Source organism: Anser anser (assembly GCF_964211835.1).
Source record: "Anser anser genome assembly, chromosome: 3".
In the NCBI taxonomy this organism is placed as follows: Eukaryota; Metazoa; Chordata; class Aves; order Anseriformes; family Anatidae; genus Anser; species Anser anser.
The window spans coordinates 33,728,867-33,749,098 of NC_139722.1; the positions used below are offsets into that span (position 1 = coordinate 33,728,867).

At 43.2% G+C, this 20,232-nt stretch overlaps 1 protein-coding gene across 1 annotated transcript; it reads right to left on the minus strand.

The window, feature by feature from the left end:
* Positions 1 to 253: 253 nt before the first annotated feature.
* TMEM30A (transmembrane protein 30A) lies at positions 254 to 17,100 on the minus strand. Its single transcript, XM_083829945.1, has 7 exons — positions 16,759 to 17,100; positions 8,631 to 8,747; positions 7,883 to 7,990; positions 6,743 to 6,830; positions 6,141 to 6,284; positions 4,339 to 4,545; positions 254 to 1,750 (listed from the first exon to the last, which is right to left on the minus strand). The coding sequence occupies exons 1-7, from the start codon at positions 17,059 to 17,061 to the stop codon at positions 1,557 to 1,559; spliced, it is 1,161 nt and encodes a 386-aa protein (XP_083686071.1). The 5' UTR covers positions 17,062 to 17,100; the 3' UTR covers positions 254 to 1,556.
* Positions 17,101 to 20,232: the final 3,132 nt, after the last annotated feature.

Here is a 20,232-nt window from a genome sequence, read left to right on the forward strand (position 1 = left end):
ATGGCCCCATTCCATAGTTTATAGAGCGCGATACACTTCAACTGCTAGCTGAAAAAGATTACACAAATAATTCTGTAAGAATAGTCATGCATTTCTGATAAATTAATAGTGTTGTTTAAAGCCAACTATAAATTAAGCTACTAAACTTTTTGTAACAAATACAGTCCCGGAAGTACAACTCGCTTAAACTGTAATTCTCAATGTCTTTTCATCCAGATGGAAATATGTGCATGTTCAAGAACAAAAAAATCTCTTAATAAATGGTTTGCAGAATTTATTAGGTCTTTTTAATATACTCAATACTTTATCAAGCTAGTTGCATATAATGTGATCTCCACCATATACATTACAATTTCTGTGCATCATCCTAAAAAAAGTAATATTTTACAGATTACCATTAGCTTTGAATTTACCTAAAAGTGAACCTTTCTGGAGTTTGATTTAAGACACTAGCCTGCATATCGCTTCTAACTGCAATATTTAAATTACATTTCACAGCAAGCTCAACCTGCATTTGAATAACAGAGGTTACTGTCATCTCAACTTTTGAATTCCTAGTTTAGTATCTCAACACTGCAAGAATTTGTGGCATTTATTCCAAAGAACAAAACAGAATATTTCCTTTACAACAAAGCCTGCTCAGCTCAGAATACATATACTTCAAGAAAATTAGGGAACTCCTTCAGTGAAAGGAATTAACCCAAATCTGTGAACAGAAAACACATTTTAGGTTCATCTTGATTAATGCTTGGAGCTGCTCTTACAAAGCAAAACCAGCAAGCACAATAGGTAAAATAGTATTTGGTACAACAAAGCAAAGCAAACTACCAAAAAAAGCAGGTTCTACCTGCAACAAACATTTCCCTGTTTGGAACAAAATTTAAGAGGGACTCACACAGATAATTAACAAATAGGCTTTCTGATACCTTCATAGGATGCTAGTTTACTGGCCAGGCACATTTGTTGCAAATATAAAAGGAATTCCAAGTGTAATTCACACTGCACTTCAAGGATTTAACATAACAGAGGTGGGTAGGACCCAGGAAAAATATTTAACTTATATAAATATATTAAAATTTCAGCCAGAAATGTAAGAGTCCATGCACACAAGACAGTAAGTTGAAAAAACATTTAAGACTTGACTTTTCTTTTCAACAGCACTGACACCTGAAATCTGCTAAGTTAACAATTTAAAAGGTATCTTACAGTCTCTCTCCACACAGTCCGTATGTACTGAATCATCCTGACATTACACAGCACATGAACAAGCAGCAGATGCATCAAAGGAACCAGACAATGTGCATCAAGTGGCCTGCCCAGTTAGAGGCAAATATCAGAAAATTGTTTCTGACAAAGGCAGAGATGTAATCAATAGAGCTAATTGTATACCCGTCATTTTCAAGAGTTAATCCGCAGCAACGGGAAAGGGGACTTTAGATAAAAATTACGTACCCAGTCTCTAAAGTGAGATTAACAGAGATTTGCCTTTCAAAAACCGGGCCCATTCTGGACTGGCCTTGATGCACATGCAGTACATTTGCTTTCAGAATGCAAGATTAATTGGGAATGTCTGCACTAGTGTTTCTATTTCCGTATTTGTGATGGATGATCAGCAATACAACTCCTAAGAAGAAACATATGGACCCAACAGTGATGTACGCAATTCCCAGAAAGGGATTTTTGCCTCCCATCCATGAGATGGTGCTTAGGATCATCCTCTTCCGTCCATCAAAACTGTATACAGGATAATCTGAGACACGTATAGGAAAATAAGCAGCACATTTGCAAACTTAGCTTTATTTTGTCAGGCACATTAAAGTGTTTGATCATCTCAATCATGCTCCAAGTACTAACATCCTTCTTGGAATACTGGAAGTGAAAATAATAAAAATTTAGCTGATTTTTAGGCAAAGACTGACCTAGTCACTGTCATCTGCTCCAAGAACAATGTCACAGTACAGATGTCAAGCCCTTTTAAGGGAAGAGTAATGCATGATTTGTGGGTTTTTGAGAGCAACTTCAGTAAAACGAGGGAAATCCAAACTAGTTCTTGAATATATTTCAGTACCAAATTTTTCTTACTGACTATATTTTGATTCAGTTTTATATGCACTCCCTGCTGTTTTGCAGCAAAGAAAAATACTGCAGTAGCTATTTAAATTATCATTAAGAGTTGTCTGATTTTAAGAATTCAGTAGCTATGACAACCCACCTCCTCTAGTCTTCTGCACTTCGACCAAGTCTTTTGTTTGTCCTAAAAGGAATGGCTTACCTATACCTGATCCACAGCTCTGGCCTTTTTCTCAACTCTAAAGTCAGTCTGCCCTAGGTTACATATTGTCATTATATCATGACAATAACAGATTGAGAACGTATTCTCAAATTTGTAAGCAAATACCTCTGTTCTTTCCTGTGTTTCTCTCAGTTCCTTTACAGTATCCAAGCCATGTGATTTCCCCCTCATTATAAAGCTAGTAATTTAATTTCATGCATGGACTTGAGCAATTACACTGCAGAGCAAATCTACAAATAGATAGTAACCTGACAACAGTACACAGCCACAGAAAGATGCAAAGCAGGCCCCAAGGTCCTGAATAAAAGACAGGTAGTAGGGACTGCAAGGTTCCACAAACGAACAAGATGTGCAATAAAAAAGGTGAATGAGCCTGACCATATCCCTCTGAGCACTCAATTGTGCGAAGACAACACTAACGTCCTCCAAAATTTGCTGATATAACAGAAGGAAGGGATAACATGCAAAGGGACCTGACAAGCTTGAGAAGTGGGCCCATGTGAACCTAATGAGGTTCAGCAAGTCCAAGTGCAAGGTGCTGCACCTGGGTCAGGGCAATCCCAGGCATGAGGACAGGCTGGGAGAAAAACGCACTGAGATCAGCCCTGCAGAGAAGGGCTTGGGGGTTCTGGTGGACAAAAAGCTTGACATGAGTTGGCGGTGTGTGCTTGCAGCCCAGAAGGCCAACTGCATCCTGGGCTGCATCAACAGGGCAGTGGCCAGCAGAGCGAGGGAGGTGGTTGTCCCCCTCTGCTCTGCCCTTGTGAGGCCCCACCTGGAGAGCTGCATCCAGGTCTGGGGCCCCCAACACGAGAAGGATGTGGGGCTGTTAGAGCTGGTCCAGAACAGGGCCACAAAGATGACCAAGGGGCTGGAGCACCTCTGCTATGAAAAGCCAGAAGAGCTGGGGATGTTCAGCCTGGAGAAGAGAAGGCCCTGTGGAGACCTTATAGCAGCCTTCCAGTACCCTATAGCAGGTTTACAAAAAAGATGGAGAATGAATTTTCACATGGGCAATATAAATGATAGGATAATGATAGGACAAGGGATGACGGTTTTAAACTAAAAGACAGAAGATTCAGATTAGGTGTTTGGAGGAAATTCTTCACTCACAGGGTGGTGAGGCACTGGCACAGGCTGCCCAGAGAAGCTGTGGATGCCCCATCCCTGGGGATGTTCAAGGCCAGGCTGAATGGGGTACTGGGCAACCTGATCCAGTAGGTGACATCCCTGCCCATGGCAGTAGGGTTAGAACTAGATCATCTTTAAGCTCCCTTCCAACTCAAGCCATTCTATGATTCTACAAAGTTTTACACTGATGTCTTCTCTAAGATTAACATCTCCATTGTCTCCTCTCAAAGGCCTCCTCTAAAGAAGGACTGTTTTTTTCCCTTTGTGGTTGCGGTCTCTTTGAAAAAGAAAGAACAGGGAAAGAAAAAGAATGCTTTCACCCTTGCTAAAGCCATAATGCAGTTCTATGTGAACTACACAATAGTTTAAGAACATTAAAATTGAAGTTGCACTTACATTAAATATAAGCCTAACTTTGAGTGAAGAAATTGCAGTAAGACTACTAACTTCAGTCATTCCTATATTTGATCATATCTGAAGATCCTGCAGCAGAATCCTTCCCCTCCTTCTCCTGAGGAATGTGATATACTTTCAGTTAAAAATGAAACAAAAAAACACCTCTGGGGCATCTCTATAGCATGATACTTTCCAGAAGATAATCTGACTGGTTCAGACAACTCCAGACTTCACATGGCTATCCTGAAGTCAAACTGACTCAATCATTTCCCATACAAAGCTTAAGAACTGGGAGAATTTCATGTTCTAACAGAACAAGTTAATTCAATAAACTTGCCTATAAGTCAGTCAGTAATTTTGCTACCCAATTCTCATTACCAGTTTTCAAACACCACTCACTACCATCTTTTTAAGAGACGGTAAGAAAAGAAGCTCATTTGAGTTGGACTTTCACAGGTGAATACCCGTGTAATCCAGCCAACACCCTTAGCAGCTTTAAGAGTTTTTTCAAAGGATACTGTATGTGATTTCCAAAGAGTATTTTCCAGCCTGCAAGGTAGGCTGTAAGTTGTTCTTCCTTTCAATGAGACGATACAGCTTGCGAAAAGTTGGCAGAGCAGCAGTACGCATCCACACAATAAAGTCTTCGTTGATAAAGCCATTGTTGTCAAGCTCTGAGTCCAGCATATACACTGGCTTGGGCCAGTTTACAGGCTTCGTCGTGCCTAAAATTAAACAAAGTATTGCAAACATAGGGCTAAGTGACACAATGGATCACCAAAATGCATTCTAGTATTACACGTATTAAGTTCTAAGTTGTATGAAAAGCCAGGTTGGGTCATTACTATTGCAATATTACTGGACTGTTCAAGAACTTTTTATTTGCACAGAATCAGGTTGGCTGAGGTTGGCAGGGCCCTCTGGAGGCCATCTGGTCCAACCTCCTGCTCACACAGGGTCCCCTGGAGCAGGTTGCCCAAGACCACAGTGGGGTGGCTTTTTAAGGTATCCAAGTCTCTACAACCTCTCTGGCAAACCTGTGCCAGTGCTCAGTCACTTAAATATTAGTGCATATCCATTTACTCTCACGTATTAGGGTAAAGTATCTGCCTTGTTAAGAGTAGTATCACTTGGTAATATATAATTTGTCTGTGACTAAGAAAGAAATCCACACCAGGTTAAACTTACAGCAATAGCTTACATACCTTGCATATATACACAAACCCTAGAGTCCTGAGAAGATTGGTTTTAGACACTACCAACTAAAGGAACTTTGATTTACCAGACTGTATTTAACCTAACAAATAAGAGAAATCTGTTGCTTCTAACCACAAAGAATCAGATTTTTGAAAACTCTGCACAACCTACCGGTAGAAAAATGTAGATGAAAAGTCTATATGAATAGTTCGGTTGAACAATTGCAGGATTTCTTTTCAAGTTAAAACCATAAAAAACCACAGCAGTGCACATACTAAGCTTTTCTCAGTATTCAAGGTATAAAAAGTTATCAGAAATAAAAAAGTCAAAGTATTATTTGATATTTCCACATCCCAAACAGCAACTAGTAGTAGAAATATCATTTAAGCCAGGAACCTTCTAACCATCATAAAGGAAATTGGACAAGCTACCAAAGCGAAATGCCAAAAGAGACAGAAAAGTAAAAACTAAGGAACTAATTGCCATGAACAGCACTAAGAAACAAAAGAAAAATCTATCCAATTGCTAAGTTTAAAAATAGCTTTCTATTTGAATACCTGTTGGAATAATGTCAGTGCAATCACTTCATCTGAACACATTGAATAATCATTACCTGTCAGATGTGTACTACTAGAAAACCCCCATCAGCTAATATATTTCTGTACTAATAACTTGAAAGCTGCAATGGAACAGGCTTCCCACCTCCTTTACATAATCAGGATAAAGCATAGCTGAGATCTAAATAGCCCATAAAGATATTAGAACTGAACAATACACAAAACAGGAGTAACTGGCCTAAGTTGATGTCTAACAATCAATCCGATGCCAACCGACTGAAACAGCTTTTCTGAAGCTTCAGAAAGATTAAATAAAAAGATGTCTTAATTTCACAGCTTTAGCTATTACAGTAAATTTAGGAAAAAAACATACTTTCACATTAAATTTGCAGCATTCATTGCTAACAGACAACTTTTCTAGATAGAGTAGTCCTTAGTTTGGGTTTCCTCAGAGAACCACAATATTTTAAAATTAGCATATTTACTAAAACACAGTGAGGTAAAAATCCATGGGAATCAGTATATGTTTGAAATTTTTCATTCTTAAAATTTCCCATCCTTCTTACCTTGGAAAAGTGCAGTTAAGTTATTCCCATCTCCTGTAGGATTCCTGAACTTTACATTTTTATCTGTCCACCATGCAATGCCTTTTTTAATTAAAGTAATAGGAGTCCTTGTGTCATTATCAATGCGGTATAATTCCAAGGTATCTAAGGAGAAAATCAAATTGGAATGCCAGATAGAGAAGCTTTCATTAGATGAATGATCCTGATAGGCAGTGAAACAATTATCTCCAGGAGAAAACAAAAAGAACCGGAACAAGGCATTTATTACCTGCCTGCCACAACCAAAAACTGTTCTTTTAGAAGCCATGTATATTAGATAGCAGTGTGTTAAACATATATAGTATCTTTAAGTCTATTCCACAGCTGTAACAGCCTCTCACAACAGATTTCAATCCCTTGCATACTATCAAATTAAATTAGTTATTAAATTTTGGGAAAAAAAGCAACAGCAGTACAAAACAAGATATTTTGAGCTATGAAAGAGCATTAATTCAGAAAACAAAAAAGCCAATGTCGTCTTTACTCAGAACAATCTTCAACAGCACAAGAAATACACAAGATCATGAAAACATTTAAGTAGTAACTTGGAAGTATTACCATACCATTGAACATACTGTTGGCAATAGCCCCACAGGGAGCAATGGGTTTGTCCTCATTTGTGCGGTAAGGCTCACATTCCTTGCTTGGATTCTGACAGTTAAAAAGAAAAGAGGCAGATCAGTCTGTGCTAGTTTATCTAACCAACCTGTTGTTTACTGCAATACCTCAATGTGTACATCTTAAATGTACCACGATCTTTTCACAAGTTAGATTTACAGATACCTCAGTGTTCAATGCTAGTCACCATGATTCATTTTTTCCTTTATAAGCAGGAACTTGTAAACTAAAACGTGAATAAAGTCAGAATCCCATAATGGGCAATCCTAAAAAACATGAAGGCTTTGCTTGGAGGCTGTTAGGATTTTTATCTTTTAATATAAACAGTTTTCTAACATCAAGTACTCAAGTATTCGTTTAAAGGACTGGTTTTTTTCCAGTGTGCACCAGTGTTACAGAAAATAGACTCTAATAAGAAGCCAAGCATAGCAGAAAATGCAAAATGTTTCAAGGACTCCAATACCATGCCAATAACACAAGTTAAAAAAAGCCCCCCAGCATCCAGTGTCAGTCACCAGCTGTAATTTCTGGAAACTATTCCCCATGCCTCCCCCCCCCTTTTAAAAAAAAGCTTACATATAAAAATTGAGAATAATTTTTGATGGAGCAAGGACCCAAATATTTCCATTCCTTGCAAATATTACATTACCTAAACATTACACGGTGCTTTCAGCAGAATACACAGTATTTTCCAGTAATGCTAATGTTCAATATCAAACCTGAGTCTATAAAAACAGACGCGTTTAGCTACACTATCCAAACTAAGTACTAGGTAACTATTTTATACTGAAAATGAAAGCTTCAGACAGAACAGATGCAGACAGGTAATACTGACTGAAGATAATAAGAAAGTTTAGAACTATTCAATTTTCAGAAGTGTTCAAAGTACTGCTCTGCTGTCCACTGAATGAAACAACTGCTGTGAGACTACAACATTTTAAATTTTCTGTAAATCAAATATGTATTCCTTATTGTTGTCTTCTAGTATGCAAAAATTCTAGAACCTCATTATTATTAAACTATGTGATGATTTATGCAATTGTCAGATGCTAATTGCATATTAATATTGAAGTATGAATACCTACAAGTAGTGAACTGTTATCTCCATTTAGTTGGCTGTCATCTCGAGATTTCACATAGCGACGATGATTTTGGTAGAAGTTGGAGAGTCCATAATACATGAACACATTACTCTACAAGACAGGACAAGAGGGGTTTTAATTGACACAACGGATCAATAAAACAAACACTAGTTACCTAAAAGCTTAAACTGTGTTTTATCTTATAGCAACATTCAAAGTAGGAAGAGGCCCAATTCTCTTCACACTGAGTACACAGATTACTATTCCAACATAACCTGGCATTCTGAAGTCAAACAATATCAACACTCCATAAACCATCAGAACAATATTCATCACTACTAATTGCAACAGTTATCTTGTCCAACGTTAAGCACATAAGCCTCATTATTTGCTTTAACTTTGCCAGAAAGCACACATCTGTTATTGCCAGCTCCTGCTGAACCCAGTTTAAGTTGTGCAGGAATAGCTGATCTACTTGCCAAGCACATGACACACACCTAGGACACTGCCAGTAAATCCAGATGTGTAAAACACAAGCATCCCATTTAATGGTGTACAATTCTGGATAAAGAGAGGCATTAAAAACATCTCATCTCTGCTACTGAAAAGATAAACAACAATCAGATCCAAATTCAAAGTACTACTGAAAATAATCCTTTATGGTATAAAAAAAGTTAATGCTATGGGGATGCAGCTTTCCCATCAGTTAGGAAATAAACCACACATACTGTTCCAATTTCACTTCGCATACCTCAAATGAATGTTCCAGGGTGAAATTGATGGTGCAAGTACAAGGCGGTGTGCTATCCCAGGAAACATTTAAACATTTGTTGCAGGGACTGGAAGGGTCTGTTCCTGTATAATCAATCTGTAACAAAAAAAAATCATTACCTTAGAGTAGGGAGAATAAAGAAAAACAATAAGCTAGAGAGTTGATGTGATATTTATTTTGCAACTTTATTGCACCTCAGTTCCAAAAGCCCTTTCAGACCTGCATGATGATCAAGAGATCCCTTCCAACCTAACAATTTTGTGATTCTGTCTATGTGCTTTAGGGACATGGTTTAGCAGTACACTTGGCAGTGGCAGGTTAACAGCTGGACTTCATGATCTTAGAGGTCTTTTCCAACCTAAATGATTCTATAATTCTACAATTCTACATATTCCATTTGAGCCTCAAATGGATCTGGCCCCAGGGTGGGCTGTTACCACTGGGAAAAGAAGAAGAAAAACCAACCCAAAACACAAACACCAAATACTCAAGACAACATCATGTTTCCAAACATACACGCTAGATAAAACAAGCAGATTTGGGCTATTACTTGCCTTCCAGAGAAGTTAAGTTTCTACAAGTCTACCTAGATATTTAATAAAAAAGTTTCTCATGAGAGAACTTGCTTTGCTGCCCATATTCAGACATTGAATCGGTCAGAAGGATTTTCCAAAAGACCAAGTTCTTAAAGACCAAGAACTCTCTTAAAATAGGGAAGATGAAGACACTAATATTGGTCAGCCAAGAACAGTAAAATCCCAGCAGATGAGCAAGACAATCACTTAATTTAGCTTATTAGAATATCTGTATTTAATAGCATAGCTACAAGAAAAAGTAGCCTGAACATATGGATTTCAAATACCTATACAGTATAAATAACATATCCAGAGCAGCCATGCACTTATTCCTTATTCCACAGCCCTTGCCAACTGAAGTCTCTTGACTGCATTAGCTTGCTTTCTCATTTACAGCTCCAAGTGTGTGAATGCCAGGGAAGAATTACCTTGTGTTCAGCAGGTTAGCTCCATGTGTAGGAGGAGAAAGCTTCTGTCTGCCTATGAACTATGTACTTAAGACACAGGAGCTTCCTATCAAGAATTAAAACTCAGTCCAACACATGCCAAGTTAAGGCAACAAACTGTTTTACATCAGTATCATTTGAACTACAACTCCTGCATTTTTTTGAAAGACCACTGCAAGTGGTTTGTCCTGATTTATGCCTGCAGTCAAACATTACTGAGAATTAGAACGATTTATAATCTGTGCTAATGTCTGTATTAAGGTTAAATAAAACAAGTAGTTTCAAGGTTCAAGGAACAACTGAAGCCTATTTTTCTCTGGATCTTCTTCAAGGTCTCTCCTCCCGTAGATTCTGATATCTGTTAAAAAACAAGCTGCAGCCCTTCCTTCAGCAAAGACATTTTTATTAGCCTGTGTTCTGCTGCCAGACTTCTGACAGATGAGACCAATACCCTAAACAAGCCCAGCTGAAACAAATCAGCTTCAGAAGCTATTAGGTGAGGGAGAAAGACTCACCTTACCTTTGCCTCCTTCACCAAGCTCAGAACAGAGTTTGTGCTGACCTAGAAACAGCACTGCCTCAGCAGTCCGCAACAGCTCTGTTCAGCTACAGACCAGACCAACACAGCTCTAAACAAACGATGCAGCTGATTTGTTTATTGATAACTTGCTTGCCATTTTCCTGCTTTAGTGGGGGAAAAACATTTCCTTTAGAAAGACCTTAAGCCTCCGCATCCTGAGCTAGTTCTTCAGTTACTGCAGAAGTTTTAGATCATGAACAAAACTCCAATACTTGAAGGTTTCAAAAGATCTAAAGACTTGACTTTTGTCAAGAATTCACTACATCTGTGGAGTATGAAATTGGTGTATATCAAAATGGAACAGTGCTTCTGACCAATGCTATCAACTTCAAAAGTAACCAGAAGCCTTCCCGTCCAGTAACTGCAGACTTTTTTTTTCCTGCATTCACAGTAGGTTACATTCAACAGGCAGCTAAACTAAAGGGACACAGGCAGATTTGCATCACCTGACAAATAATTAAACCCTTACTTTGAGAACTTAAGAACAGATTTACCAGGCCAAGGCAGAAATCCACCTGACCCGCATATACCTACTGGTTGTTATCAGTCACCCACGGCCTCTCAGGCTGTTGATGTCCTTCCCCCATCAATTTACATTTTTGTAGTGAAGTAACACAGCCATTGTGTATAAATATTTGCCAAGCCATCTGTGATTTTGTAGACTTCACACACTGTCACAAATTTATCCTACTTCGCTTGGCCACTTGTTGTGTAAAAGGCATCCCACAACCCTGCTCCTCTCCAATACCCCTCTCTGTAGATTTCATTTAGTTCTGAGTCACTTCTGAAATGGGGTTACCGGAACTGCACGCAGCGCTGAAGATGTATGCAACAGCCACGTACTTTCTTTCCTAGCTTTTTCCTTCTTCATTCCTAGCAATGCCTTTAGGTCTATTTGGCATTTTAATTACTTCTTAGCAATTTACACCAGCAGTCACAAGGATCTCTTCCTATGCAAAGGATGTACAAAAGATAGACACTTATGCAGCTTTTTTTCTTATTTTTCACCCAAAGGAGCAATGTTCCTGATAGGCCCTACGTAAATGGTTGTTTATCCCCTTTGAAACAGTGAGAAAAAGCTTGGGAACAGCCAACACAAAAAACCAATAATCCTAGTGCATTTAAGCTGTTGGATATCTTCCACATTCAAATTCAGGAGAGCTTAAAGGAAATCAATGGAAAAGCTACATTTTGCTGCTCAGTCCTTGCACCTGCACAAGAACAGCACAGTTCTCAGAGATGCTGATGGCTGCAATATCTAGTTCCAGGGGAGGGCTGGGGAGGATTTGAACTGTACACAAATAGGTATTTTGTGGACGTAAGTTACACATCGTGTTCAATTCCAACACTCCAAGTCTACAGGCAGCTACACACACACAGGCACTGAACAAGCTGGCTGTTGTCTGAGGTGAGTGTAAATAACTACCTCTGCTTCCTCCCCCAGTTACATTTTTAAAAGAGCTTAGTCACTGCACCCAGCTTTTACAAATAGCCTCCCAGCATTGAACTGACAGCTACTTGTGAAGAACACTGGGAGGTTACTACCAGAAGCCAGCACACCAAGCAGGGACCTAAGCTAGACATACAGGTGAGAGCTGTGTCTCGAACTGCATCCCTCCCCGGTGGCCAGAGCCACTTAGATGAAGTATTTTACTGACCAGTTTTGTTACTGAGACAATAAGGCCTTTTCTGATTTAAACAGCCCACCACCATCAGATTCATCTGGAGCTATCTGCCTTTAAAAAGGGAATCTCCTTTGCTGTGTATACCTACGTGTATGTAATACATATATATGCACAAACATACTCCTGCTCCCCACAATTTTTGTATAAAAACACTTTGTAAAAGATGCATGAATGAGCATCCCAGAACAGAACACAGGCTTCCTCCTTTCTACTTGCACATCCTGTTTGATCACGACATCAAGCTCAGAAGACAAGAACTCCGTTCCTCCTGCCCTCAAAACATTATGACCTGACTTTGGAGAGCTGCAGGTGAGGTGGACAGTAAATGATGAACACACTTAATAAAACAAACCCCTTTCCAGCCTTGACTACCTTGAAATTAGCAGAAGGCTGCCACCTGCCATCTGGTTTCCAAATATAAATGGCCAACACAGCTTCATACAGACAGTCTGACTGCATGGGGGAGCATCAGTCATCCCATTTCACCTAGGGCTGTCAGTACTGTATGCGTTGGGTGGGAACATCTTGTTTGTGGTTCCTACTTGAGCTCCACAGGAGTACAAGACTGAGCTGCTAAGCAACAACTGCATACGACTGAGTTCATACACAGCAGGAATACAGTCACAAGGACGCTCTCGTGGTTACAAGGACGTGGTTACACAAGGACGGGTCTCGTGGCGTGGCTCTCTACATTAGAGAATCTTTCGATGTTGTAGAACTCCAGGCTGGGAATGATAAGGTTGAATCCCTGTGGGTTAGGATCCGCGGGAAGGCCGGCAAGGCTAGCATCCTGGTGGGGGTCTGTTATAGACCGCCGAACCAGGATGAGGAGACGGATGAGGAGTTTTATAGGCAACTGACAGAAGTTGCAAAATCGTCGGCGCTTGTCCTCGTGGGGGACTTCAACTTCCCGGACATATCCTGGAAACACAACACGGCACAGAGAAAGCAGTCTAGGAGGTTTCTGGAGAGCGTGGGAGATAGCTTCCTGACGCAGCTGGTCAGTGAACCTACCAGGGGTGGTGCCCCGCTAGACCTTCTCTTCACAAACAGAGAAGGACTGGTGGGAGATGTGGTGGTCGGAAGCTGTCTGGGGCAGAGTGACCACGAAATGGTAGAGTTCTCTATTCTTGGCGAGGCCAGGAAGGGGACCAGTAAAACTGCTGTCTTGGACTTCCGGAGGGCTGACTTTGAGCTGCTCAGGACGCTGGTTGGCCGAGTCCCTTGGGAGGCGGTTCTGAAGGGCAGAGGAGTCCAGGAAGGCTGGGCGCTCCTCAAGAAGGAAATCGTGATGGCACAGGAGTGGTCCGTCCCCACGTGCCCAAAGATGAGCCGGCGTGGAAGAAGACCGGCCTGGCTCAACAGAGAGTTGCGGCTGGAGCTTAGCAGAAAAAAGAGGGTTTATAATCTTTGGAAAAAAGGGCGGGCCACTGAGGAGGACTACAAGGATGTAGCGAGGCTGTGCAGGGAGAAAATTAGAAAGGCCAAAGCTCATCTGGAGCTCAACCTGGCTACTGCCGTTAAAGACAACAAAAAATCCTTTTACAAATACATCAACGCGAAACGGAGGACTAGGGAGAATCTCCATCCTTTACTGGATGCGAGGGGAAACCTAGTTACTAAGGATGAGGAAAAGGCTGAGGTGCTTAATGCCGCCTTTGCCTCAGTCTTTAGCGGCAATACCGGTTGTTCTCCGGACACCCAGTGCCCTGAGCTGGTGGAAGGGGATGGGGAGCTGGATGTGGCCTTCGCTATCCATGAGGAAATGGTTGGCGACCTGCTACGGAGCTTGGATGTGCGCAAGTCGATGGGGCCGGATGGGATCCACCCGAGGGTACTGAGAGAACTGGCGGAGGAGCTGGCCGAGCCGCTTTCCATCATTTATCGGCAGTCCTGGCTATCGGGGGAGGTCCCGGTTGACTGGCGGCTAGCCAATGTGACGCCTATCTATAAGAAGGGCCGCAGGGCAGACCCGGGGAACTATAGGCCTGTCAGTTTGACCTCAGTGCCGGGGAAGCTCATGGAGCAGATTATCTTGAGGGTCATCACGCAGCACTTGCAGGGCAAGCAGGCGATCAGGCCCAGTCAGCATGGGTTTATGAAAGGCAGGTCCTGCTTGACGAACCTGATCTCCTTCTATGACCAAGTGACGCGCTTGGTGGATGAGGGAAAGGCTGTGGACGTGGTCTACCTTGACCTCAGTAAGGCTTTTGACACCGTTCCCCACAACATTCTCCTCAAGAAACTGGCTGCTCGGGGCTTGGACTGGCGTACGCTTCGCTGGGTTAGAAACTGGCTGGATGGCCGGGCCCAGAGAGTTGTGGTGAATGGAGTCAAATCTGGTTGGAGGCCGGTCACTAGTGGAGTCCCCCAGGGCTCGGTACTGGGGCCGGTCCTCTTTAATATCTTTATTGATGATCTGGATGAGGGCGTCCAGTGCACCCTCAGTAAGTTTGCAGATGACACCAAGCTAAGTGCGTGTGTCGATCTGCTCGAGGGCAGGAAGGCTCTGCAGGAGGATCTGCATAGGCTGGACCGATGGGCTGAGGTCAACTGCATGAAGTTCAACAAGGCCAAGTGCCGGGTCCTGCACCTGGGGCGTAACAACCCCAAGCAGCGCTACAGGCTGGGAGATGAGTGGCTGGAAAGCTGCCTGGCCGAGAAGGACCTGGGAGTATTGGTGGATAGTCGGCTGAATATGAGCCAGCAGTGTGCCCAGGTGGCCAAGAAGGCCAACGGCATCCTGGCCTGTATAAGAAGCAGTGTGGCCAGCAGGTCGAGGGAAGTGATTGTGCCCCTGTACTCGGCTCTGGTGAGGCCGCACCTCGAGTACTGTGTTCAGTTTTGGGCCCCTCGCTACAGGAAGGACATGGACGTGCTCGAGCGAGTCCAGAGAAGGGCGACCAAGCTTGTGAGGGGTCTGGAGAACAAGTCTTACGAGGAGCGGCTGAGGGAGCTGGGCTTGTTCAGCCTGGAGAAGAGGAGGCTCAGGGGCGACCTCATCGCTCTCTACAGTTACCTGAAAGGAGGCTGTAGAGAGGTGGGGGTTGGTCTATTCTCCCACGTGCCTGGTGACAGGACGAGGGGGAATGGGCTAAAGTTGCGACAGGGGAGTTTTAGGTTGGATGTTAGGAAGTACTTCTTTACCGAAAGGGTTATTAAGCATTGGAACGGGCTGCCCAGGGAGGTGGTGGAGTCACCATCCCTGGAGGTCTTTAAAAGACGTTTAGATGTAGAGCTTAGGGATATGGTTTAGTGGAGTACTTAGTGTTAGGTCGGAGGTTGGACTCGATGATCTTGAGGTCTCTTCCAACCTAGAAAAATCTGTGAATCTGTGAATCTGTGACTCAGGTGAAACTGTTGGATTTCCTGTCCTCACAGAACCACCAAGAACCAATCGTAAGGGAGATTTACCCACTTGTTTTATCTTACAATCAGCATAAGACTGTGTGTTCCCTTAGTAAAAAAAAGTCTATCTTAAATGCCATTGTCAAAAAAGCATTAGCAAGCTTTCTTCTTCCTCAGTTCAGCGTCCTGTTGAAAACAAGCACTTGCACTACCCTTAAATACGACTATAACATGACATTAAAGGCCAACATGTCCATGACAACAGGACAATGCCCCCTGCAGCACCTGTGCCAATTTTCTGATGTCATGCATCTGAACATTTACTCATACTTCCAGGCAAGAAGGAACTGATTTTCATGAATATCCTTACATACAACAGTTAAACACTGAAAAATACACTCCAGATTTTCATTTTCCACTTCATCTTTTCATTGAGTGGAATTTTAGTTTTCACTGTAAACAGAAAATGAACTTTAAAGTAGTTTTATTGTAACACTGCATATTCCAGCAAATATACAGAAAGATAATATAATTTGCTGTCTGCCTCAAGATTTTTTTAGTTAATTTACTTTCAGCATCACACTGATATCACTAGTCAAGCCGCTGCTTTGAACATCACTTACTGGGAAGAGACAGCTTACTCTGACAGCTAAAATGACTGTATCCACTAAATTGATGTTCTCCAATATGTCAATACAACAAACAGCTACAGATTTTATTCTGTGTTTTTCTACAATCAATCCTGGTTCCATTAACTTACTGGAACTAATAGCACCTGTCAATTTCCTTTTCAAGGTTGTCTCTGAGCCCTTTAGGTTGTTTCCTCACAACACAAACCGATTCTATTATCAAACAGACTTAAGAGTGATATACAGATTAGTTTTGGGTTAACCCTCAGCAGCTTTTCACAGCAGTGGCATGGTTAATTATAAAAGGCTCTTAGTTTTTATAGGTATAATTAGAAAAGGCTACACTCTCCAGACTTTGTTTTTTTCAATCCACCCCTGACACACTGGCCTCCCACGCAGCACCTGAAACATTAAGTCATTTGTACACGTAAGAATTGGAGCAATACGCTCACCACAGAGTTCTACCTCGAAACTATATTACCCGGGACTGTTTAAAGATGTAATACCCATACTTCTAAAGTTAAACTGTTTAAAGACAAACTGTTTGAAAACATGCTACCCACTACTGCAGGACACCCCAGGTGGGGTGCGCACACTCCCTGTCCTACCTCACCGAGCTGTGTGTGGGGTTAACACCAGGCGCTGACCTCCCTGAAAGCCCACTGGGGGGCACCGGCTGGATCACCACGACCTGTTTGGGGGACACTTGAAGCTTTTAGGGCGCAGATTGCTAAGGAGCAGGTCCGTTAGGGCTGGAAAGGACCCCGAAGCCCAGGGGCTCGTTAGGGCTGGAAGCCGCCCGCAGCCGGCCTGGCCCAGCCCCCAGCCCCCCCCCCCCACGCACCTCGTACTCGCGGATGTTGTTGGAGGTGACGAAGATGCCGATGCCGATGGGGATGAAGATGAGCCCGATGACGAAGAAGGCCGGCAGCACGGTGCCCGCCGTCAGGATGGGCTGCCAGGCGGGCAGGCGCTGCTGCTTGAACGCCGTGTTGTCCGGCTTGCGGCTCTTCACCGCCCCGCTGCCGCCTCCCCCTCCTCCTCCCCCTCCCCCGCCTGCCCCCGGCGCCCCGCTGCCCCCCGGCGCCCCGCCGCCGGCCGCAGGGTGCCCGTCCGCCTCCTCCTTGGCGCTGTAGTTCACCGCCATGACACCCGCCCGCCCCGCCGCCGCCTCCAACGCCCTCGGCACGTGACCGGCCCCCGGCACGTGACCGCCGCCGGGCGCTTCGTAGATGACGCAGCCCCCTCACGGCCGCCCGGGGGAGGGGGAAACGGCCGCGCGCATCCGTTTATGGCGGGGGGGGGGGGCGCGCATGCGCAGTGCGGCTGGGCGGGTTTCCCGCCGGGCTGTGTGTGAGGGAGGGCGATGTGGGGCGCCAGTAATGACCCCGCTCATTAGTCGGGCGGCTAATGAGGAGGAGGCGGCGCCAGGCAGCGCTGTGCTGAGAGACTGTGTTTCTCGCTCTCGTCAGCGCTTCCCGTTCAAAAATCCGCCCGGGCTGCGGCCAAATCCGCCCCTCCGCAGGCATTTGTGTGTTTGTGTGGCCTTAAGGAGAAATAAAATTGAACAGTTTCACAAGCACGTCACGCAGTCGGTGCTTTTTGGGTGCCTTTGGAACGGCTTTCCCCCAAATAAACGCCATGTGGCTCGTGGGGCCATCCGAAATACCAACGGAGAGCGCTAGGGGGAGCAAGTGGCCCGTGCCGACGGTGCTTGGGCGCCTTGGGTTTTTAAGCACCTAAAATTCTAAAAAGACTAACTTTGGGGCCTCAGCAATCATCTAGGGCTCCAAAATGAATCGTTTTATCTGTGGCATCTGTGCCACAACTGTATCTCGTTCCTAACACATCCCTCACAGCTTCTGGTGGGCCTACCTGCCATTGTCGTTCCCTGTAGACAAACCCTTCACCCTATTACAGCCCTTTTCTTTATTATCTTTTCTCTTCTGTCATCAGCTACAGCGGCTTGTGCCCCCTCAGCCCCCCAGAAAATCCAGTGAGGGAATAATACTGCTTGTAAACCTGTGCTGTGAGATGGGAGGTAACTGCTAGCCTCATGCTGCCAGGTCCAAGAGGACTGGCAAGAAAGGGCACATTGAATTCCTGTGGGAATCTGTGACTTTTTAACTTCTGCATTTTATTAACCACTCAGGAAAAAGCATTGAGGGCTGATCACCTTCTCCCCGTGCCACCCTGACCCTGCCTAGACACCCAGCATCTTCATGGCCTCCATCAGTGAAGGACCACCTCAACCACTGACAGGGCCGAACACAGCCACTGCAGAAACTTGGTGGAAAGTCGTCCATTCAGCCTTGCAGGCACACACAGGGCACCACAGGCCACTGCATTTTGCAGTCCTAATTGGGATCGTGCTGGGAGCTTTGGCACAAGGTCCATCAAACAGGGCCTGCCATCATGGAACGAGACAACCAAATACACCTTCCACTCCTGTTCTGCAAGCAAGCGGTTACGCTGGGTACGGGCTCTGTCAGCCCATGGGAGCAGCCACATGAGTGATGCAGGGTGGTGGGCCTCAGTGACGAAATACGGCACCATCATTTACGTGGAACAGGCACAATAGGGGGGCACTTCCTAGAGGATTTTGCAGGGAGGTCCTCTGTCAAGAAACACAGGCTGGTGTGAAAGTTTTCCTTCAAAAAACAGCATACCGCCCAGGGGACTAGACTAAATCCAATCGAAGGAAACATCAAATTAGGACTAATGGCTGAGGGACCTCAGGCTGAGGGACCTCAGGCTGAGGGAGTTGGGGTTGTTCAGCCTGGAGAATAGAAGTGAAGGCTATGGGGAAGGCCTTATGGCGGCCTTCCAGTACCTAAAGGGGGCCTACAGGAAAGCTGGGGAGGGACTTTTTGTCAGGGAGTATAATGACAGGACAAGGATTTTAAACTAAAAGAGAGTAAATTTAGATTAGCTATAAGGAAGAAATTATTTACTTAGAGGATGGTGAGGCACTGGCACAGGTTGCCTAGAGAAACTGTGGATGCACCCTAGAGGTGTTCAAGGCCAGGCTGGATGGGGCTGTGGGAGGTATCCCTGCCCATGGTAGGGGGTTGGACCTGGGTGATCTTTAAGGTCCCTTCCAACCCAAACCATTCTGTGATTTTATGATTCTAACGAAGATGTGAAAAGGTTCAGAATTTTCATGTACTGTTCTGCTCCATTTGTATCAAATGATGTGCTAATGGAGTCATAGCCACAAAGCCAAGGATAAAGCTGGGAAATGTGTAAAAAGGAGAGAACAGGAGAATTTCCTACTTTGCATCCCAGTAGAATCAGCTGCCTTTGTAATGCTGTCAGATTTTGAACTGGCTGCATTCAAAAAGGTGTAGGGTACACATACTTCATGGCTGAGTCCTGATTTTGGGACAAGTATTACCATATTGAAAAAATAACTGAAGTGAGTTGTCTAAACTAGTCTTTGCTCTCCATTCAGTATGATGTGAAAGAGAAAAACAAGTTAATGTACCATGCAGATCAGATCTTATGGTGAGTGCTACCACTATTATTAGCCAGTTATGGCTTTTTTTTTTTTTTCTTTTTTCCAATTAGTTGTATCACAGGGCATATGCTCATCTATAAGCTTAGCCCACACATATATTTTCATTGTAACAACAAAGTTAATTACAAGCATGTTTTTTTCTTTTTACCAAGATAATCGTATTCTCAGAACCTAAATATGGATACAATCACAGGGTGTATCTTAACTCCATTCTTTAGAGAAATAATATCAGCATGAATACTTCAATATATTGGCATTACTTTATTGCCCATAACCTAAGGTCTTGGATGAATATTATTCTGTAGTTTTATGCTAGGGGAAATTAATTTATATCCAGGCAAGTCCAACTAACATAGTTCGTGCTCATGAAATTTTACAGCGAGGTGCTGTGCAATATAGTGTGCCTCATACTGGTTTGTGCGCAGTTATAAGAAAAACAGATATGGAAATAAATACTTACAAAAACATACACTTATAACGCTCTTTTTTAATATATGGTATGGCAAATGGATTTGTTAGGCATTAACTTGGCAATGAGTGGTGCAGGCATATTGCATAGTCAAGACCTCAGTGTGTTACACTTACTAATCTTTAAGACAAGGAAGAAGCAAATACACATCAGACTACCTAAAACCAAATGCTGAAATTACAAAATTGGAATTTGAAAACTGAAGTATGATTTTGAGGGTACTAAATGAGCCTTAAAATTGTACAAAAATTACAAAAATGAATGTATCATGGTTAATCTAAACAACCATCAGTTGGCACTTACTTTTTAATTGAATTCTATTAAGCTCC

Excerpts from the sequence above, each read along its gene's own strand:
- TMEM30A (XM_083829945.1), bottom strand. The coding sequence starts at position 17,061 with ATGGCGGTGAACTACAGCGCCAAGGAGGAGGCGGACGGGCACCCTGCG. Across the intron at positions 6,285-6,742 it reads TGCCAACAGTATGTTCAATG|ATACCTTGGAATTATACCGC; the intron begins GTATGGTAATAC and ends TTTTCTCCTTAG. Across the intron at positions 1,751-4,338 it reads CTCTTTGGAAATCACATACA|ATTATCCTGTATACAGTTTT; the intron begins GTATCCTTTGAA and ends TACGTGTCTCAG.